The sequence below is a fragment of the Chiroxiphia lanceolata genome, chromosome 4 (genome assembly GCF_009829145.1).
Source record: "Chiroxiphia lanceolata isolate bChiLan1 chromosome 4, bChiLan1.pri, whole genome shotgun sequence".
In the NCBI taxonomy this organism is placed as follows: Eukaryota; Metazoa; Chordata; class Aves; order Passeriformes; family Pipridae; genus Chiroxiphia; species Chiroxiphia lanceolata.
The window spans coordinates 11510799-11534325 of NC_045640.1; the positions used below are offsets into that span (position 1 = coordinate 11510799).

At 39.6% G+C, this 23527-nt stretch overlaps 1 protein-coding gene and 1 long non-coding RNA gene across 2 annotated transcripts in view; one reads left to right on the top strand and one right to left on the bottom strand.

Moving 5' to 3' along the window:
- The window catches only part of ACOX3 (acyl-CoA oxidase 3, pristanoyl), a 34546-nt gene extending 31431 nt beyond the window's left edge, over positions 1–3115 (top strand). The window contains exon 18 of the mRNA XM_032686076.1: positions 2693–3115. Within this exon, the coding sequence (XP_032541967.1) occupies positions 2693–2812 (120 nt within the window). The 3' untranslated portion in view covers positions 2813–3115. The remainder of the gene's footprint in view (positions 1–2692) is intronic.
- A 16042-nt stretch (positions 3116–19157) lies between these two features.
- LOC116785482 lies at positions 19158–22386 on the bottom strand. The gene is made up of 3 exons (XR_004356558.1): positions 22329–22386; positions 21145–21273; positions 19158–19242 (listed from the first exon to the last, which is right to left on the bottom strand). It is a non-coding gene; the product is annotated as an uncharacterized LOC116785482 (long non-coding RNA).
- Positions 22387–23527: the final 1141 nt, after the last annotated feature.

Genomic DNA, 23527 nt, shown 5'->3' on the forward strand with positions numbered 1-23527 from the left:
TTTCCCTGGTGTCTGAACTGCTGGCGGGTGGTGGTTTAAGAGATATCTCATACTGTAGGTTGTATTTGTATCACTGTTTCATAGCCATGGATGTGTCTATCCTCCATTTTTTCCATCTATTTTCAAATTCAGCTGTCTTTTGGTTTCCGTCACACAATAATTTCTGCAGCTTAATTATGAGTATTGCGAAAAAATGCTTCCTAGTCCCAGTCCATATACAGTTGCTATCTATGGGAGCCTTTTCGTTCCTCTGACAGACCTTGTTTTCTTTCTCTGTGTATTTTCTGCTTCTGCCATATCCTTTCTGAGGTGTCATAACCAGACCTACAAGCAGGACTTGGGATGTGGGTGCACCATGGAGTTGGTGTACAAGGTCGTGGTCCCTCTCTGCCTTTTTTTTTTCTTGACACATTTCAAGATCCATATTTCATTCCAAAGTCTCAGCAAACCAGAATTCTTGTTTACTGGCCAAACCTACTCAGCAGGGCCAAGCTGTGGGATAACTATTTTGTAGAGACTGGTGTCACAGTTACAGTGGTTTGGTTTAGTGTGGATAGATACTGTAGACTATCGCTAGCCTGGGGACACTGCCAGGATGCTTGTCAGGATTGCTGAGTCAAGTACTTGATGCTTTCCAATATTCTTTTCCAATATAAAGTTGTCCATCGTTTCCATGGTAATCAAGGAATACAGAAGGCAGCCCAGATGTTTCCAACCAGAGGCTGACCTAACACAATAATTACTTTGTTAATGCAGTCTTTACAAATACAGGAGGAAAGACTTTCTCTACCTATCCAACCATCTCAACTGAGGGCTGTAATCATCACTGGAAACCTTGTTTCCATTTCTGTAGGTTTTTGGGATGGAAGCTCCAAAGGTATCTCTTTAGAGAAGGAACATAAGAAAGTTAAGACTATGTGTATTGGCCAAAAGCCCGTTTTCACGTATTATTCTGTCTCTAACAGAAGCTGTGAACAGACGCTATAGGCAGAAATATAAAATATGGTGCAAATACTCAGTCATCCATTCCTAGAATACTATCCCCTTTCTAACAGTCAGAGGGAGATTTCTTAGCTGATCAAGCTGTCATGTGATGGATTTGGCTAGCTCTTAGCTCATACAAATGCAGAAGGCACAGAGACTTATTTATATTAGAGATTAATATTATGAGTATAATATATTAATTATGCACATGGGACTCTAAACACTACTGGCTTCCTTGTGTATTATTTTTTTATAAATTCATTGAACCATATTGAGAAAATAATTTCAATCAGTGATATTCAACCATGCTCTATGGAATCCAGGAAGGTTTTCTGAACTGCCTGTAAGTCTGTGGTTTTCAATTTATGTAAATATTTTCAACTGAAATCTGAAAAAGGCTGCCAATCCCTCACTTAGAGAAAATACTCGATAAAGCTCCTTGTCTCCTGGCTGTCTATATTTAATTCCCTGTTCATTGCTATCTTTGCAGCTTCTAAAAACCAATACAAACATTTTAGTAAAAATTACAGTATGGTAAAGAATAGATTATCCAAGTATAACAGGAAAATGAATTTAAGTCGAGGTGAGCTATGCTGTGCTGCAGTGGAGTGCCTTGCACTATGAGCCTCAGATCTACTCGTCAGAGCAGAAGAAAAGTTTCAAGATTTGTTATGGGCAGCTTTAAGCACGAAAGAAGAATTCAGATTCTCTTTAAAAGGAACTTTCATGGTGTGGACATCATTTCCATGTAGAAGTTTTGACAATCGCCACTTAAATATGTGAAGTTATTGCCACATTTAATTCAACATTAATTAAAAATTGTTGGACAATATTAACTCACATAGAATGGAATAAAAAGTTAACACTATAATCAAGGTAAAATATATTTAATATTAAATATATTTCATTGCTAATTAAATCATCACAAATGTATAGGACCAACCTATCTTTCAATGTAGAAGAAAGACTTTTCACTTTACCTTCCTGACTGCTTTTACACTATGTTAATATTTTATTGTACTGTACTCTATCTTACTGCTGAAAATATGGCCTTCCTTTCCTCATCTTTCTGGAATGTTATTTAAAGTTTTAAGCTTCAGTCAATTATGAAATAAGAAGTACTGCTAAAATTACACTTTCGCAAAATTTACTTCCCATAGACTTTTTTTTTAACTCTTCCACATAAAATTGCAAATTGATGATAACTTAGCAATATGCTTCTGAGAGAAGATTTTCTTATGCTTAAATTGGACAAGTTCACATCTAGAAGAGAAGTTCTGGAACTCTCCAGAAATGTGTTGAAACTAAGGTAACAACAGACATGCATGAGTGTTTTCAGATACAGCCTTCTGGTATCAGGTTTGGACAGAACAAAAATTAGCTTAATATAACTTTGTTTCTGAATTTCTACCTTTGACAATACAACTCATCAAATTGAAAACAAGAACTAGTAAAGATTATTGGTTTCCTCTTCTTATGCCAAGGATGGTCTAAATGATTTACACAGAAATCTGATGTTTACAGTACTTTGAAATTTTGTGCTTTATCTTTGTGTTTATTCTTGCCTCTACATAATTATTCACATTTGTTGTCTAAAAACTCAATCACAATCTCATTTCAACCAATAAGTTAGATAATTTATCTTGCAGAAGCTTTGTTTGTTTCTTCTGTATGCATTAATCATTTTATTATTATTATTATTTTGCAGTTATATAAAAATATGTGGGGAGAGATCCTTCAAGGCAACAAAGTTCTGAACAGACCTTCATGGTGGGCAGAATTATGTATTAATAAACCTGTTTCAGGCAGGCTGAAGTCAAGATTGTAAACCAAACAACTTGTAAGAGTCTGGATGGGCCTGAGATGGATATTTCATTTCAAACATCAAGAGGAATAGAGAACATATGTCAAACACTGGAAATGGAAGAGATTTTCATTGAGAAGTGCCAAGTTTTAAAGTAACTTTGAAATCAAGTCCAACTTGGTCTCAGGGACTGTTAACATAGTAATGACAGGAGCAAGAGCAACAAATCTGCACACTATACATATTTACTCAATTAAATGCAAAAAAATGAAGATTCATTATGATTGCTGCTTTGTAAAGTTTATATTAAAGAAATTTTCCAATCAATCTCTTGTCATTACTTACCTTACAGAAGGTAAATAATTAAAAAACATTTCCCATCAGGGATTATGAATAAACTGACAAAAGTGAAAAAAAAAAAATTTAGGACAGGTCAGACAGAAGCTGTATTAACTATGAATATAGTAAGAGAACATTCAGAGAGCATCTTCCCCTCTGCTCTCCTGTTCTCAGATTGCAGAGAACCAACCTAGGTACTGTTTCAGAAAAAAGAAAGGAAGAGGTAAGGAAAAGCAATCATTTCAATGTTAAAACCAGGTATCCATCCCTGGAGGCATGGGACTCCTTAGAGAGCTTGCTAACTACCACAGTTCTAAGGAGTCAAACAGTAAATAACAGCAATGTGAAAAAATGGCTCTGACTAGTGACACACCTTTTTTATCTTAGCTCAGACTTGGGAAGTTGGAAACAATCACAGATTTAGCTTTTAGCTGAAAGGACGTTCTTTTAGTAAAGATAGCTTCTTAGCCAGACCTCTCAATCTTAGATATTAGTAATTTTACCACTACAAGTTCAAGGTCGATTAAAAATGATCACCATCAACACACTTCAGTTAAAAAAAAATCAAACGAAAAACCAAAATTCTGCGACTGTCATTTATAGACCCATTGGAAAAACAGATAAAAACTATCTTGTTAAACTTTACCTGTATTTTTTTTCTGGACTTCTTTTTCCTTTCCAGAGATAGTCAGTGTTGTCTATATTTTTTCTGCTTCTATTCCTTCTTCTCTTTTAATGAGGTACCATAATTCAGGATGTCCCAGTAGCAGCTCTTTTTCTTGCTATTGAACTGTAGGAAAGTATAACGTTTGCTGAAAATTCAGCCCAGTATGAAGTATTTATTTTCTTTGAGCTGTTTTGCCTCTCTTAATAACGTCCAATAGGTGGCATCATCCCATGAAAAAAAATAGATCAATACAGCTAAACACATGTCATTAGATATTATGGAATCACGGAGTGTCATGATTATCTTTAACAATTTTCTATGTCAGTAGGGAATCCAGCAAGTGTCTCCTTCTTGCGTTGGTGCAGAGCTGAAGAAAACAGGCAGAGCACATTACACCCAATATCCAATATAAACACCAGGATCTCTGACAGTGAAAAAGGAAAATGGGGAAGAGAAGCCCTACTACATTAAATGTAGTAGCAGTGATCTGTCACTCCGCATTCTGTACTATCAATGCTGATCAGCAGCATTATTTCACTGCCTCACTTGTGTGTGATTTCACCATCACCTCTGAGTTCTTCATAAGTGACGTGGTCTTTTCCTGCCTCCTTCCTCACAGCTGGGAGACAGAGGTTTGTGTGAATCTTGCATATAAACTGTAAGTCTATTTATGAGGCCTTGGTAGCCCAGAAGAAACACAAAAGTGCTTGACATATAGCTTAAGCCACCTTCATCCTCAAAATAACCCCAAAACAAAACTGTGTCACAGTACCACAGAACTGAAGACCTAGTGAGGCCAGAACACAAAACAGGATAAACAGACACCCTGTAAAAATGTACCCCTAAGTTGTTCCCACAAATCTTATTTATTATGACTATTTTGTCAACAGCCAAACTCCCTGATAAAAGCTGAGCTCCTCCATACTGATAAGGACTGTACAAACTGGCAGGAGAAGTGCTGTTTGTTCTGAAAAGCTTCTAACTTCAACTAGGGCAAGCACTGCAGAGACTACATCAGCAAGAACATGATTATGGGCAGAGAAAATAGGATACTCAGTTAAATAGCATGTTTATGGACCCTAAATATGAACTGTCACACAGCTTGCAGTAAGCTTAGAGCTTCATGTGGTCCTTGGATACCCACACAGTTAATGGCAGGAGTTAGAGACGTGCACTCCAAAGCTGAAGTAAGTAGGAGCAGAGCAGGGGTACTGTGAGGCCTTAGGGATTTACTCTAAAACACCACACATCTCTCACCAAGACTGTTTGCAAGCTCAGTACAGGTGTTCAGCAACTGTCACGTTTACGTGCTGCCAGCAGAGGCTGTCACCATTTACTCCCACACCCACTACAAAGCCATGGTGCAGCATAAGCAGGTTCCTCCTGCTTATGGATGTGGAGAGCCACTCTGCCCTCAACATTATAAAAACTAGTATTTTCTGTATGAGTAGCTGGATAACCATTCTTTCATCAGTTATGACTATGAATTTCTGAACTGTGTGTTTTGCCAGACATTTGTAATCAAATGATCAAAATATCCTTTTCCTCTGAAGTCAACAATAAGCCAAAGGTTCCAGAGGTCTTCTACATCCAGCTTCTCAGAGCAACAGAAATTGTGAGTCTGAATTTGCAGAGCTTCAGCACAGAGGGAGAGAGACGTCATGAAATTTGGCATCCAATTATCTACTAAATCATAGGACAATAATTCAACAACTACCACAAGATGTCATTATTATATGCAGTTTCTTCCTCTTTGTAGAACATTAAATAAGAGAGGCTTCCCGCAGAACAGAAAAGCCATTTCCCTTCCACTTCAAATGCCAAATAAAGTTGGATGTGTCATTTTAACTTGTCTGGGGAGCTGGGTCAAAGGCTGTCAAATAGCTTCAGTCCAAAGCAATTTGGCCACAGGAATCTGTCCTTTTAAGCTGCCACATGAAGGCACCAGAAATTTGAATCCAAGCAGGCCTGAAAGAGCCCTAACATTCTGCTTCCCCGGTGCCCTGTGCCATGCTTCTCTCCTGGACAGTGGATTACTGCCAAGGGTATTTCAAACTGGTTTCTTCTATGATGAGCTATTTCTGCTGATGTGACTCAAAGCAAAAAGGTTCTAGCAAAAAACATTAATTTGTCATGTGCATTAGGACACTGAATGCTTGCTAATGTGGCAAGATAAATACATGAATATTTCACATCACCTCTGTAGGAGTAATGGTGTCAGGAGAAATGCTTGGGGAGTCAGGTGGAAGCTCTGCCATCTTTACAGATGCAGTTCTGTGGATGCAGGTTTCCCAGAGGTGCCTGTTTCCTGCAAAGATAAGTAGGCTCATACACTACTATTTCTGTCTGAAAGCCTCTTTCCCACTGTATTAAATGATTTATCACACATTCTGCAGGGTTACAAGTTCCTCTTCTGTTTGCCTTTATTCATATATTTTCTTTACTGACTTAATGTGTTTTCAAAGCAGAGAGGTGACTTCATACAAGCACATGCTACCAGCATGACCAGTCTCCCTCTCAGATGCAGCCATATGGACATCACAGAGGCCTGTGTGTCCTCTTGTAGCACTGTACCTTCATGGGCCTCAACTATGTTTTGTTATTCCCAATTCTCATTAGCCTGAGATCAGAGTAAGGCTCCAGATCATTTTAGCTCGGTTCACTGGCCTAAGGAGCACCGTGAGCAGAGGGGAGCTCGCTGCATGAGACACCCATGTGATAGTATAATCTGAGGCAGGAGATTCAGCCAAGTGAAGGTCAGCTGTGATCACAGCGGGCTGCCCCCAGCACTGTCAGTGGGAACAGAAGCAGAAAGCTTCGTTCATCTCTAAGCAAGTCAAATCACAGATTTATCAAATGCAAGCAGAGCATTTCACATCAGTCCCTTTCAGAGGCAGAGGGAGAGGTGAACACAGCTTTGCTGAGAACAACAGTTCTGCTGACTACCTTGCCTTGGTGTTTTTCTCAAACATTTGCAGCCTGGTTGCATTCATTCAGCATTCCCACAGCACGAATCTCTCTTGAATAAATGCGAGTTCCATCAGGAATTTCTTCACTGTGTTTGTCAAAGAATAGACCAGCAAGTGTGTGGCTAGAATAATTCCCAGTGGATTTACTGAAGAAAATTTACACATTTTTTACATTTTTTGTTTGGCAACTACAGTCCACTTTAGTATCCAGCATGTACTGAGATTTGCAGCACTCTCCAAAGACTGTCAAAATTGTCATTGGGCAATAGCTGTCTTCACCTGCCCGTGTTCTTCCATCCTCCTCCAGAGAACCCTCCCCAACTGGTTTCACTTGTGATCTTGTCTATACTCATAGGTTTGCTAAATACTCATTTTTGCCAAATTATAAAATGGTTATTCCTCATTTTAAGCAAAGAATATATTTGAATTACATATTCTTTGCTAGAAAAAAATGCCTCAATTCATAATGTCAATTTTGTTTAGAAGGGCAGTTACCTGCTGCATATTTGCCATGGAGAGATAACCAGGAGTTGGAAAACATCCCATGAAAGGACCAACATGAAGCTGGAGTTTGTCCAGACCCATGACTGTGATAGGGATGTGACACCTGGGCCAGGTCACCTTCTAAGGCATCCAGAGAAAAGCAACTATCCTGCCAGTGTGCTGTACAGCATATACTGCATTGGCCTTATCACCTGTTTTTTTGGAGGCAGCCTGTCCATAAGCAATGGGCAAACAAACATTGCCTGAGAAGGAAACCTCTTTTAACAGTGTGATATGTTGTTTTTGTAAAATGTAAAAATCAAAACAAGAGTCTGTAGAGAGACATCATTTACTATGGCAAAAACATGAGCAGTGATGACAAAATTGTTTATAATGAGGCAAAAGAAGTACTCAAGAAGTGGTTCTGACTATATTTACATGCTTTTATCACTGGGATGTGAGGAAATACTTTTCAGTCCCTTAGTAACCCAGGCGGGTGTTAAGCAACACATACTGTGGTAAACACTTTATAATCAGCAGACCCATATAACAAAAGATGGTGAAGACTTTACTAGGAAGACTTGACTGGTCTAATCATACTCATTTCTGTTATATTCTGTATCAAAGAAATTCCACTAGATTAGAGTTTGCCGGATATTATACCAATATTTTTAAAGGACAAAAAAGTGGTGAACTTGACTCTGTCAGAAGCAAAATAATGGAAAAACTAAAGGGGGATTCAATTAATAAAATAATTAGCATACAGTAATACAAAAAATATCAGTCAGAAATTTTACAGAAAATACATTTTATCAGACAAACCTGATTTCATCCCAGGTATTCTCAAACTCTGTTTTTTGAATGTATGTGTCATGCAGCATAGACATTTTCCTCTAACACACCTTATTTAGAGTCACATGACATCAAGAATAAAGAAATCAACATTCTATGGGCAAACACACTTGACTTGGGTTAGGAACTTTCTGACTGACAAGATCTCAGGAAGCCATCAGTGGAGAACTCATTATATGTGTTTTAGGAATGTTATTAAGGATAATCCTAGACGTGCCACTGCTTATTATTTTCCTCAGCAAGATGGAAATAATTATAAAATCTCTTTTATTAAAATGTGCAGAATTGGTGGACTGGCAAATAAAGGCAAGAAAAAAGATAATCTGAAATGCTTAATAAGTTTAAACTAGGCTGGTATTGCTGAACCAAGTATGCAACAGCACCTTCAAAAATATAGGGATAAAGAGAGATTTTTGTCATCCGAGGTCAGACAGAGCAGAGAGAAGGTGAATGCTCTGCACTGGCTGATTGCTCTCATCAACACCTGACCTTCATTTATGTATTTAGAAGAGAACTGCAATTTTTCTAAATACTACAGGAGTGTCAAAGGAAGAGTAAGAAAATGCAAGATCCTCATAACTTTGTTATGATCAGAGTATTGTCCAGTCCTGTTGCTAAAAAGCCAAATGCAAAATGCCAGCCTGCCTGAAAAACAGAAACAGTGTCACGAAAAAAGAGAATTTCTGTGAGTACTTACCTGTGCTCAGAGAAACCAGATGCCAGGCTCCTGCTTCCTTACAGGTACAAACCTGCAAAAAGGAGGACAATATTGACTTCAAAGCTGGAGAAAAGTGTGGTACAAGAGGAAACTGAACAAACTCAGTGTTTAGCGTGTCAAAGGGGAACTTAAAATATGATGCAATTACAGTTTTACCAGCTTGTCCAAAGTGGAACAAAATGTTGTACGTCAAATATAATTTTTATCCCATCACTGAGGAGAGATTTAAGGAGATGGTTTACTTTGAAGGAAAGTTTGTGCATATAAACAGTATTTGGGATGACCAAACTACAGTCTCTGGTTTTGTTACACACTGTACCAAAATCCTTTAAATCAGAACAGCTGGTGCCATATGAACTACCCTCCAAAAACGTACTTCTCTGAGCGTCATTAAATAATGAATTTTTTAAGCCCACACAAACACTTGGCTTTTTCCATCTCGTTTATCAATGATGAGTGTTTGCAAAGTCCAGGACTGAGCACTGGCTGTATTTCACTGGTGTGAGGGAGAAGCCAGGAAAAACATATCTCCTGGGGAGTATTCCCTGTTGTAAATTTATTTTTGACACATATAGGGTGGAATTGGGTTTCTGTGCTTGTTTTGATCTCCTTACAAATTCTTATTAAAGGAATGTCTTCCAGCTCCACAGAACAGCATATCCTGTTCCAGTCCTGAATCTGTGGGTGAGTTCCACAGCCAGAAGTGTGGGGCAGTGGGAGAAACACACAAGTGGCTCAGACACTCAGCAAGCAGCAGCCCAGTTCTTTGCTCAATATGTAAATATTTGCATGGTTGAGCTGTGCTCCACGGCGGATGAAAACCATGTATTTTTTTTCACGGCACTCAGTCGCACTCAGCGTCGTTCATCCAAGGCACAATCCATTGGCACAGACCCAGTCAGAGCCACTCTTTGCTTTCACTGGTGGGCTCTGTTCCGGGGTAGCCCCACGACCATCACCGATACTTTGGAGGTGGTGCAGTGCTGTCCTGTTGCACTTTACCTGAGCAGAAAAACATGTTCTGAGCCTGCACTGTCCATCCTGGCTACATGTGTTCAGGGAATTTCCCTCTGTGTTTTTGGCTCACTTTTTGTTTTGGGTTTCATTTGGGTTCTTTTGGTGGGGAGGGAGAATTAAAGAAAATTTTACCTTTCTAACTACCCAGTTGTCTGTTTTGACAAGCAAGGCAACAGGCACAGCATTACTTAACTCTGTTATGGTTTCTCCTCCTCGGTGTCCAAATTTCTAGTGTCTTTGCTCTGTCCTTCAGCTGTGAGGCCAGTTCAACAACAGAAGTTGGAGCATTTGCAGTTTTATTTCTGTTGCCAAGCTCCCTGTTCATTGTGGGAGGATTCCATGTGCAACCAGATATGATTTTCCTCTTTGTTAAGAAATAGTCCTGGCAATAAACTGTTTGAGTCATGTTTCTGTTTGCTTGACTTCTCCCGTAATAATATTATCCAAAACTTGGTTCACCAGATAATCTCACAAGACAGGATTTTATATGTTTAAAGAAAAAAAATATTTTCTTTTTTTTTAATTTTGACCTAAGAAAGCTCAGAATTGAAAGACTAATGCTGTATTTTGCTTCAGTTGAGGGTAGAGAGCAAAAAACTTCTACAAAAAGTACATTCCTTAGAAGTTCAATCTGCAACATGACTGATCACAGCTTGTTTTAGTTGGGAGGAATATGGTAGCATCATTATTAGTAGTGAGGTGTGTCTCACCATTTCTCAGAACCATCATGTTACCTCTGAATGACCAGAATGATTCTCTCATGTGTATTCAAATTCACATTCAGAAATGTAACCAAGAAAAACAATTAAGAGGTCCTATACAGACTCTTTCAGACATGTCCCACATCATATGAGTTGAGGTGACTCAAGATGTCATCTGCTCAAATGCTGTTCTTCAAGACAAGATTAACTGTAACTGTATTAGTCCTTACATCTCAAATTTTCTTCAATACAGGTTAAGTTATGATTAATATACTGGAAAAGGTAGGCATAGCTGCTATTTTAGAAATCTAGTATATTTTCATCATGTTTTTGTAGATTCTTGGTGGAGAGAGGGAGAGGGCTTGTAATGTGTGACAGATGAAATCACAGCCTAGGGTCCCACCATCCTAAATGCTGTACACAACTGGACTCTCACAAATGTATTTCCAAACTGTTGCAATTTAAATAGAAGAAAGGAAATAATGCACTATGAACAAATCAATATGTCAGTACTGGATAGCATTATGTGCAGCAATCTCAATGTCTCATTTGCCATTTTTAGCCAAAATTTTCTGAGACCTTCCTAATTTGGAAAGGAAGCTTATGACAAAAATGGCAGCCAGTACTTGGCATCCAGAATGGCATCATGGAGGCTGGAGTAAACATTGTATCAGTAAATGAGGGATTTCAAAATTAAGATTAGATTATGATGAATCTTGAGAGTGAAGACTGAGACTTTACCCTTAATCTAATATTGAAGACAGTGGAGAGACACAGAAAGCAAGGGACAATGCCAAGGTCCTGTGCTAAGAGAAAGTGCAAATAATCTCTTGTGTTTGGCATGGAAATTAGAAGGACAGAAGTGCATTTGCCAAAGATAGAGAAAAGGAAATAATGGGTCCATACTTCTATAAGTAAGTTTTACTGCATGAGAGGGAAGTCAATAGTTTTTACAGAAAACTCAAAGGAGTTTTAAAGTTTGGAGTTAAGGACCAAACTGACTGACGATGAGTTTTCATCCACAGTGGAAGTCTCTCCTTAAACCAGTATTCAATTACATCTGTTGCAATTTTTGTTCAGTTATTTTTTGCTTCCATATGTATCTAGGCAACACCTAGAATAATATTATTCTGTAAAATGCTTCTAAAATCCAGTGGTTCATTGCAACATGTTGCAACGTTTCCATATACAGATTTCATACACACACAGATATAAACTTGTTTACAAAACTCAAGCCATGCAGATGTGTGTTCAGATGCAAATTAAACAATTTTTAAGCAAATTTTTTTACTCAAATTATTCTTCTGGTTGCTACTTCTTTCAGTCAGAATTCATCCAGAAATAAGTGTGTAAATCTAGATGTGCATGTATAATTTTTTTTTAACACAGAGTCATAACATTATCACAGCATTATGAGTGGTAAAGAGATAATAAGAAGCTATTTGTGATATGGTATATTTGAATTATAGTAAAAGTTAATAAGACCCATCATATCAAAGGTTACACTGTAAAGTGTGGGAGAGGGAATTCTCTTACTTAATTCAAGAAATACAGCAGAACTGTGAGCACAATTTACCTTTTAGGTTTATATTAAAAAATTTGGTTAATCTAATTTGGTCTAATGAAGCTGCAGTTATATTTTTGAGTAATAATATCATGTAGGGGAATTGCTGCTATTTTAACAAATGCATCCTACAGAAGATATCACAATTTTAATTACCTCAAGATGCTTAGAAATATTTCCTTTTAATTAAAAATCAGAGGATCTAATGGCAGTGGTATGCCTAAAGAACCTAGGGAAATCATTTGTTGATCTGTGGTTGCTATGAGAATACTCAGAACTATTAGACTGCCTGTGAAATAACATATAGCTATGTAAACTATAAATGCTTTGAAAAGCTTTAAGTTTCATGCAAACTCTATTTTGATGCATACACCCTCTCTGATTACTGAAGTAATGTGTTTTAAATTATTGCACTGTACTGTTTCCAGATCTTGAAGGCAAACTCTGTCTAAACCCCTTCCTTATGAACTTCCTTACATGTACACCTATGCAAACTCTGCCCTGCCTCATGCAGGTTACACTGTGTGTGTGTGGCACTGCAAGCAAGTCAGCATTTAAACCACACAAAAAAAGCCCAACACTGAATAGTCCATAGTAAGCAGTGGTCTCTGAGCCAAAGGTTTTCTGTTTATAAAGCTGAAAGAAGCAGTGGGCAGCCCCCCATGTGTAGGAAGCTGCTTCCACAGCAACAGGGGTCTGCACTGGCTGATGCTGTGCATGCAGGAATCTAGGGGCAGAAGACTCAGGATAACAGCTCCTTAAAAGCCTCCTCTAGCTGAGCCATAGCATGGGGCAGGCCACATTCATGCATCTTCTGCTGGACTAACTGTTTGGGAAATGTCTTTTTTCTTTGTCTTCAAACTTCATGAGGTTTGTGAGTGATGGGGTGTAAAGCTGGTTAAATCTGGCAAAGATCACAGGTATGGGTTAAATCTGAGCAACACAGGTGTGCATTTTGTAAGAGTCACAAGGGGAGTACTAAAAAGACAAGCTGTGGTCTTCCTCCTGGCAGAAGCATAAAGCCTAAGGCATGGCCTGAACCCCACAGCCCCAGCCACAGGGTTTGACAGCACCTGCCCATTCCCAGCAGTCCAGACAAGTAGAGCATCTGCAGAGGCTCAGGCTGAAACATCTGCAGCCCACAAGCACAGCTTACCGTGTGTTACCAACTTACCAAAACAGCCTGAGATTCAAGAGAAGGGCTTCTGATGAAAGCAGAGGAACAGTGTATGCAAAAACCTTCTTACTTGTAGCACAGCATGACCAGAAGCAGATTTATAATTGCATTAAATTGTTTACACAGCAAAGTAACAACTGATGCAGCTGTTTCCTCCTCCCACTTGTCAAATTCTATTTTTATTTTTTTTGGTTATTTCAACATTTTGGTCATTTTAATGAAATACATTTTACCATATTGCTTTACTGCCTTCCTTGATTTGCCTCATGATTTAAAGATGCTGTGAATTTATTAAAGTCCTAAATATGGATAAATTGGCATGTGTACCATTATGTCTTCCTCAGTAGTGAAAGAAACAGGGATTTATAGACAGAATTCATTCTTTTCAGAGAGTTCTGCAGAACACAGGAAGAAAGCCCTGTTTAGAGTTGCCACTTTGCAAAACTCAGTAATGCCCTCCAACAGCATTACACCAGCAGTTCAGTATGATGAAGCAAAGTCCTGCCTTGCCTACCACCTCTCTTAAAAATATTCCTATCTCCAGGAAACAACATCTCAGAAAGCACCATCCATCTGCTGCCAGCTGGCATTTTTGTCTTGGTAGAAGAGCCAGAAGACAGATACAAAGGCTGAAAATCAAGATTTTTATTTGTCTGTAATTTTGGTCCAATTTGAACAATTACTGTGGGTTTGTTTCTTTTTCAATTTCCCACAAACAATTTCTCATAAAATCAGCTGCAGAAACAGTGCTACATACCATTCCAGAAATCATGTTCCAGAATCTTCCTTCTTCCTTGGAACTGGCTTATTGTTGTGTTAAAGAATCTCAGAAGCTTTGGTGAAATGTGGACATGACAGAAGGTTGTTGTTCAGCCCCTTTCTTGTCTCTTCCCTCCATCATTTGTATACTCCTTCCTTTCTATAAGCTTACCTTCCTGTCCTACAGCAAGGTAAGAGGATAGAGTCTTACCTTGTCAGTGGACCATACTAGTGGCCAACAGCTCATGCAGCTTGGCTCTAGTCTTTCTTTCAGTTGGGTTTCTTCTGCTGTAACCTTAATCCATCCTGTCACACTCCACTCCAACCCTCTAAATTCCCAACACGAGGCACCTGTACGCAAAGTCGTGTAATGAGGTGGTCCTGTGGGAACATTATGCCTCAGATTAGGTGACAAGCACACACCTCTAAGCCTGCCTGGGTGCAGAGGACCAAAACATTTTGGTTCATGTGTTGGTTAAAGGAGTACTTGCACTGAGGTGGTCTGAAATGCACTCACCAGGATGTGTAGCTCCTTGAGTTAGTGTGTCAGCCTGGATTCCTGCACTGAACCTGTATTCCATGTCAGGGGTTCTCATGTCCGATCTATATGAAACAGAAAAACAAGTAGTTCAGTCACTATAGGGTTAACCAAACTACAGAGATACCAGACAACCATTGGAGTCAGGGAGCCATGGCTCTTCAGCTACTAGCCCAGAGACTTGAGCATGTGACATCAAGCACAAGACACTTGACATCTTGTCTTGTTTTATTTTACATCCAAACAAATCCTTTTCAACCTGATGCCCATAGCTCCCCTCTCATCCCACGGCACTCTACCTGTTTTCCCTATTTTCCTCTTCTCCACTATGTCCCCTCTTCTCCTCCCCATAAACATTGATGTATGACATTCAGTCTGTTCTTCTACCACTCCAAATGCCACTGTACTTTTTGGCATGGTCAAATTAACACACTGAAAACCCTTCTTTGATTCAACTGCATTTATAGTCAGAGGCTCCTTTTCTTCCTTTCCTGGCTCTGGGATTTTGCCAATGGAACAATTTGCATTGACACAGGAGTGCCATTGTCCCCTGGAGTCAGTAGGTATGAGGTGGCCTGTGCCCTTCTCAACTGCCTGGCATGTGAGCATTAATCTGTTTGTAGCTTAACTCTTCACTAGGCACTGTGTTTGCTATAGTTTCCCCAAAGAACCAGAGACAACAGTAGCATCATCCTGTACATATAAATAAATAATAAGTCAACCCAGGAAGAAGTCATTGCCATTTTTCTTTCTACTTCCACCCACTGTGAGTAGCTAGCTAAGGAAGGGCCTCCTAAATGTCCCTCTGCAAGTACAGAGCAACCCTCATCCTATTACAGATCTTCCTAATAGGAGGATTTGTACAGGCACATTGAGCTAAATTATGTAATCACATTTGAAAAAATCTAAGCTCTCACAGGTTAGATGTCTGTACTGAATGGCAATGGAAGCATAACCACCACAAGAGGAGTTTTTCAGCATCTTAAAGCAGCTGATGACTTGGGCTAAGAGTATATAAATTGATAGTTTCTATGGCAAGATGCTTTTTTATCCAAGATAAAGGTCAAGCACATCTGGAAGACATAATAACTGTATCCTATAGAGACTACATCAACTATCTTGTTGCCAAGATCTACTATAAACAGGCACAAAGGGCCAATCTGCTGATTTTCCCAGCTGTCATTGGTTTATTTAAGGGGCTAAGTCAGTTTTCAATTATTGTTCTGTTAAGAAAAAATGAAATCTATTGTGTAAGCTCTGTGCCAAATTGCCATTGCTGCATGCTACAATTTCTTGAGTTCTGAAAAGCGTAGTTTCTATTCTACTTATCTCCTTGAACTATATATAATTATTATAGGGTCCCTAAAATCTTTTAGCCATTTTGCACACCAAGACAAACACATTTGCTCTAAATAGTTATAGAAAGAAGTCTGCTTTTAGTGGGATGAGCATTTGCTGTCCCAATCTAAACTGTCCAATGCACCTTTTAAACATACCAATATTCATTTGTACTTTATTTTTGAAGTGCTAAACTAACTCACTGCAATCACATTACTCAAAACTGCTTGGCACAACTATGCGTGGAAAAGGTTTCATATGCAAAAGCACAAATATAAGCAGATGTATATGTTATGAACAAGAGAGGTGCAGGGCTTGATGATAGGAGCCAGCCTGCAGACAGACACATCCAAACCCCTGTTCCTCTCTCCATCCCTAATTCAGGATGGGAATGGACACCCAAGAGACTGCAGAGTCCAGAGACCCCTTTGTAGGTGAGGTTGAGCCTTTATACCCATGCTGCCGGCAAGGAGGTGACACTCTCCTGCACAGTACTGGCTCTGGAAAGGTGAAGACAGCATCCAGCTCCCTCTGAGCATGAGCAGTTTGAGATGCACTTCCCAGGCAAGAGTCTTCACTACTTATTTCTGAATAGCTTTGGAGTCCCTCCTGTTGCAACCAGGCCTGCATGCACCCCAAGGGGTCAGAAGCAAAGCTACTGCTCAAACAGTAGAAGTTTAGACTTGGTACGTGGATCCCCACCACTTCCATGCTTCTCAAACCCCCAGCACAAAACCTGCCATGATTTCCTTGGCTGAAGCTGAGCAGGAGAGTGTGGTCAACTGCACAGTTGCATCACATCTTCAGTGACCAGGGTGTCCCCCAGTTACCGCAACCGAAAGTGCTGTCAGTTTATATTCACCAACCTGGATACTTTTTGTGTTTAAAAGAAAAGTTCTAACAGTCTCAATCTGATATTGGTTTGCTACTTTCATTAATCACCTTTAAAGTAACACACTGCTTGAGAGCTTAAAAATTAGACAAGTAGTACTAAATGCAGAGAAGTGTTAAAAAGACTGGACTTGTAGCAGCTGGTTTGATGGACAGGCAGGAGGTGAAGGACAGCATCAGAGCTTGATTTGTCTTTATTCCTGGAATCAGAGCAAGTGAGAAACTTCTTTTGCACAAGCAATTTTATTCTTTGGAGAGGTAAAGTAAAGAAATAGAAATAAAGAAGATATGCAACAAAGAGTCAAATTAACTTTTACTTGTAATTTATTCCACTAGTTAAATGAAGAGATAACATTTGGTCATAAAGCTGCACCACAGAAAGTTTGCTAGGGAATTTTGCTAGGGATTGTTGCTAGCAATTTACAGCACTTGGCTGTGCAGTAGCTGCCTTCAAACTTACTTGCTCATGGCCTCCACTAAATTTGAGGCTGCTGTCTCCTTAATTTAGGCTTTAATGGACTTTTCTTTACCCATAAAATTTAACTGTTTGACCAGCATGTAGATACCCAGAATGCAAGAATGCACTGCTATCTATATAAGGAACAGACTGGTACATATAAGTTTCTCTATATATGTAAACTTTCTACTAAGTACTGATCAACATCTCTCTAGTCTTTGGCTACACTTTGCTAAAGCAGAACAAACTGGACATGGACAGTATGTTTATAAAAACCTTTTTCTGGTCTTTTCCCTTTTTATAGACTAGGTCAAGTTAAATATTTGTGAAAAAGATGATTCAGTTCCTTTATTTACACAAAACCTCTGTAGATCACCAGAAGTGGAGGACAGTGAAGTGCCTGTCTTATGAGGTGATTCACAGAGGATGATTTGTTTTCCTGGGAACTCTATGCTATTAGATTTGATAAGGTCTGGACTCAGTTCCAGAAGAAAGGCGAGGATGGCTCCAGCGTGCAACGGGAGAGGCTCTGCTGAATCAGCACATCTGAGACAATATCAAACCCAGACCACAACCAGTATGTTGACTGGGACCTGTTTGAGCAGCAGGTGCATGTTAGTCAGCATCTACCAGGAATATTCACAAATACACTCCCCAGTGTGCTTCTCTGGGCACAAACCCAACTCTTGGAAGACTTGGAAAATGCTGATTTTGCGGCTGGAACATGTAGGTCTTCCTCAAATTCAAGTCAGGTAGGGTGGGAAGAAAACTTGGGCTCAGTTTGCGAGCTGGATATTGGCCAAAAGGCAGTACACTGGGGTGGGGAAGGACATGTAGGAGAAACAGATTTGATCACAGATTTTTGCTCTGTAAATAGTACCTGCATGAGGAAATCACAATCTGCAATACTTCATCAGGCTATGAGCTGAGCAGCCCTTCATCTAGATCTGCACTCAACACAGGGGCTTGGTGTCTGAACCAGCCTCTCCTGACATTAGACATCGACTGAATGGTGCAGCTGAGGGGCTCATCTTGAATGCCTTTATATGAATAGAAACAGACACTTGCAGGGTACAATTCATAACAGTTATTTCAAAAGTGTGTGGGGTGAGGTGAACCCCATTTTCTGCAGACACCAACAAAAGTATTCACTTCCTGACTGGAATATTTGCTAGGGCAGATATCTGTAAGTCTACGTTCACATATCCCCATATCTGCTGCACTTGCACCCAAATGGCTCTGGTGAGATCCAGAAAAAAGCCTGTGATTATTTACCTACAACCTCTACCATTTCCAGCCATCATGGGGAGAAGGAAGTGTATCCATAATGGAGTGATGGTCCCTCCACCCGTGAAGCACCATTACTGAGAAAAAATACGATCATGAATCAGAGAGAGAGCAAGAAGATGGGACTAATAACAACATTACAGTTTAGGTAATTTTTTTGTCTCAAGAAATGAAACTTTAGCCAAGAACTAAGATTTTTTGGATGGGGGGATATTTATTTAATTATGTCCTACACTGCATATTAGACACATCAGTCAAATGACAAGTTCTGTAGGAAACATCCTGTTTATCCAGAGTCTAACACAAGAGAGATGAAGAAATACCATTCCTCCTTAAGCGGTGTAATAGGCAAGAGTGAAAAAGGAATCCAGCGTGTACCTGCCAGTGAAAGGTGCCTCAGCAGACTCCGAGGTTAAGCCTCTGCTGGTAAATCAAGCAAGTCCAGAGAGGCTGTCAGGTTCTCCAGCCAGCTGGCACAATTCAAGCCGTGTCTGGTAGTGACCTCGATGCTCTTCAGCTCTCCTCGACTCCTCGACAGGGCAGCAGCATGCAGACACCTCCCATGGGGAATGGCCTGGGAGCTGCAGTGGAGAGCTGGCTGTCCCTGCCACCCCAGCCCAGCCACTGCTCCAGCAGCTCAGCCCCCCTCAGCCAGGAGCCGTGCCCGGCATTGCCTCATTATTTGTAGGAATTTAACCTGCAGGTGAAACCATGCATTCCGGAAGAAAGAATAAAAATCGAAATCATACTTTGGCCCTTAGATAAAACAAAAAAAGATTTAAGCAACCAATTTCAAAAATTAAGTGACCCATGGCATATTGGCTTATTCTTTGAAAGTGGTGAAAAGGGAAACCTCTAATCTATAGGAATGCTCTTAAATTCATTGAGGTCATCAGAGATGGCAGAAGGTAAAGAGGATTGCCTTTAATAATGTGCAAACATGCCTCAGTTTCAGAGTTGGAAAAATATCCAGCACTCCAGATGGACAGCAAATTGAAAAACATTTTTTGTTTATGTTTATTTGTTCAATTTCATGATGTCCTTGGTTGGCCAGAGGAGCTACTGAGAGTAGTTTCTACTGTGTGGTGGTTAGAGTTAGGTTACACACACTTTCAGAAATTCAGCTGTCTGCCACTAATGAATTGTTCAGCATAGCTTGAGGGTAATGATGCAATTAGGAAAAGTAGGCCAAATCTGTCCCAGGTGAAACCCTACTGATGTCAGTGGCTTCATTTGGGATGATGTGCTTATTCCACTCTGTGTAGGGACAGTATGCAGAAAAAAGTCTTGCAAAAGGGCTTACATGGACTTCATTTGTCTTTTCTGATACTAATCCTGCATTCCACTGAATAAAATGTCAAAACACAACATTTGCATTGATGCAGCAGTGCATTTCTGTGGGTCAACTCACAGGTTCAGGGCATTAATTCAGCAACTTGACCCAGTGGGTGACATCCCTGCCCATGGCAAGGGGGTTGGAACTAGGTGATCTCTAAGGTCCCTTCCAAGCCAAACCATTCTATGATTCTATTATTCTGTGATTCTATGCTTAGTAGTTATTTTGTATTTTTAACGGCATCTTTTACAATTCTACCCATAAGCATATAAAATAACAGTTGTTCCATCCCTTGACAACATACTACTTCTTTGAACTTGCAAAAGTAAAATAAGTTCTTAAAGTCTTTGTTATCCCTGGCTGTTTCAGGAATGGAGTTTCTTCAGAGGAGCCCATAGTTAGTGTATGGCAAGCAAAAAGAAGGATGAATTTTGCCTTCCCTTCTGAATAGGGCACTGTGTAAAACAAAGAAATAGACTTTCCTTGTCCAAAAGGCTTTTAAAATCTGTTCCATCAACTATTTAAAGATATATTGTATTGCAATGAAGTTACCAGGGCTTCATGACTGCTGTCCTAACAGCTAAGAAAGGAAATACAAACAAAACTGAAAACACAAACCAGCCATTTCACCCAGGTCACACAGGAAGTCTGTGTCAGAGCTTCCAAACCATTCTGAGTCAGGGTTACTCAATTATTTGTTCCAGACTTTGCTGGAAAATTGTATTACTGTCCCCTTGGTAGAAAGAGAAGCCTTGATACAGGTCTCCTTGGCCAAAAAGTCTCTCCAAGCTGCATGAAGCATTGGCCTGCATTAGCAAGGGAGACATCAACATCTGAGACCAACAAAATCCAAGTAAATCATGTTCCCGGTCAAGATTTTGTCCAGAAAAAATCAGTCCTGGTTGGTGTCTTAAATAAAGAGTCATCCTTCCTCTTCTTGCTTTCTAAACAACGACAGTAACGAGGGCAAATTTATGACTCACAGGATAGTCCACTTGAAACTAATGTAAAGAGTACAACCTACAGTCCTCAGTTTTATTATTCCTGAAAAAAAACCCAGTGCTTTTTTAATGGATCTTCTTAAGTGTGATCTCTCAAATGATCTCTGCTAGTGGCTTGTAGCAACAGTTCCCCAGCTGTGCTGTTATTCATAAGTAACCATAGAAATTACAGTGCTGCCAAGTATGTGCTCTTTGTTTTTTTGCAGGGCTGAAATATGATGTTGTGATGTCTTTGCCCCTCCTGACTTAATTCTGAACTCACCCCCTGGCAGACCTGATGGAGAGGTGAAGATGAGACTTGCTGTCATAGGAAAGCTCTGTCAACAGAGAGCTCATTCAACAATACCACTTCTACCACTGGGCTGTTGGTGCATTTTCAGAAAGTCTGCAGCTAGAAATTGGATGTGGTAGAAAGTTATATCCTGTCATGCAGTAATTGCTCTTTTTAATGAAAAATATTTTCTTTGTTTGTTTATTTCTGTTGAGATTGAACTGAAGCAGTGTTGTTATTTTTAGCCAAATGATTTGTTTTGGAAACAAAAAGTTGTAAAAAATCTCTCCTAAAGGAACTCTTTCAAGTTAATTATTGGCCAACACTGATTTTTCAGTTTTTGTGCATAATTCTATTCTTAAAATAGGATTCTTTGACTTTGAACTGGCATCCAGGATTTTTCAGTAACCAGTAGAGTGGCACACTTCTAACAGATAGTATTAATCATGTGTTATGGTGGGACAAATCCTTTTTCTCCCCAGTCCTAGAGGGAGACAATTAGCTGAGATCAGACTCCTAACTTATAGGCAGCTACAGTTCAGCAACAGAACCATTCATGATGGCTTACTGCCTATTTACTGGCCAATTTAAAGACTAAGAAACCTTAGTGTTTTGCTTTTTATTACCCTGGTTGCTTTTCTGCCACACACTGTACTGCTCAGAATAGCCAGGTATCCATGGGCAATGGCAACCCAAAGTGCTCTTGCTTTTTGTTGACTGTGCTGCCCTACAGAAAAGGAGACTGCTTTCCATTTACCCAGAAGAATTTTGAGAACACCCACAATTTCTGGGGAAGTGTGCAGTGATTTCTGCAGGAGGGTTTCAAGGGGGAAATCACACAAGAGGACTTTCTAGCTTGGCATGTTTATGTTTATTTGTTCAATTTGGCAGCAATGGCAGCAATAAAATAGTGCACACCAGACTCAGGTGTATCTGAGCACTTCCAGCTTATGATTAGTGTAGAAGGAAGTAACTCATGTATCTCTGCAATCAGAGTGAAAGTAACACCACTCTGGTCTTTTTCATCAAGATTAAATAAAAATAATAGATTGCACAGAAACGTATTGCTTCCTGCTGTCACCCTTTGAGGGTTCACTAATGCCTAGTTTGACATCTTCACAGGAACCTTTTGTAAGGGGAAAAAAATCTGATTTTAAATTTTGACTTGTAATTACCAGATATTCCATTCTGATGTGTGCCAAAAATATTGGATCACTGAAATGCTTGTATTCTAAAAAAAAAAAAGCAGCACTTCATGTTGGTTCAAATAAGGAAATCATACAAATACCGTAAAGACAAAACTGCCAACTCCAGATTCCAAATGAATTTAAAAGTCTATGTTTAGCTCCTACTATTTCTGTTTCAATTGTAAAACATTTCTTGTTAAATACACACCATCGTCTCAAATGCTCCACTCAACATAGTTACTTGGAGCCTCATAATTCATCTTTGTTTTTAGTTTGCTCACAGATAAAGCAGTGGCAAAGGACAGTAAGTAAATGATTCAGGCTGGTGTTCTTACAGGACCCTCACAGCTGCAGCACTAGGAACTGCTCTGGAAAAAATCCAAACTTGCCCAACTCCTGTTAAACAACTTCTTTTACAAAGACAAGTGTCAGATCTTAAGCAAGCTTTCCCTGATTTTTGGAACAGTAGAAGAGAAGGGAGTGAATCCTTAGTAGAGCAGAAGGAGTTGATTTTCTCAGTGGGCACATTGCATTAAACGTTGCTTTGTGGCCATGAAGGGGAGAGTGAAAAGGATCACACCTTGAAAGAGAGAGATGTTTAACTTAAATGCCAGGTCTGGATGTTACTAGGGGTATTAGGCTGTTGGATGTTTTTATCCTGACTATTTGGATTTTCAGGACAGATTTGCAATTCCCTAATTGCACATTAGAAACAGAAGTGTTTCCATCTTCTAATAAATTCTAAACTTCTTTCCAGAATCCTTTCAAAACGTTCAGCATATGTGCCCTGCCACAGAGCATTTCAAATTTACCTGTAGCCTGGATTGCGGAAGTGAAACAGGAAGGGGAAATGAAGAAATATGATTCAGTCCCACTTGTGGTAAAGAACAGTGGTCTGAAAAACAGAGGGGTTTAGTTTTATTTTGTTTTAAATAGAAAAACCAGCATTTTTAGCAGCTTGTAGAAAAAGAAATCAAACTGATGGAAAATCTGGATGGACAGTGGCGATATGGGCCCAGACCGTCCGTTTTCCCTCAGGCTCATGCCAAGGTGTGAAGGTGTCCAGGTGTCAGAAAAACCACTCAACACTAGCAGAGGAATGTCTTTGCTTTACCACTCTGTCACGTGCATGGTGCTTTTCCAAGCTGAAGGGAAGTTAGACTCATCAAACCTGAACTTAGCCAGCA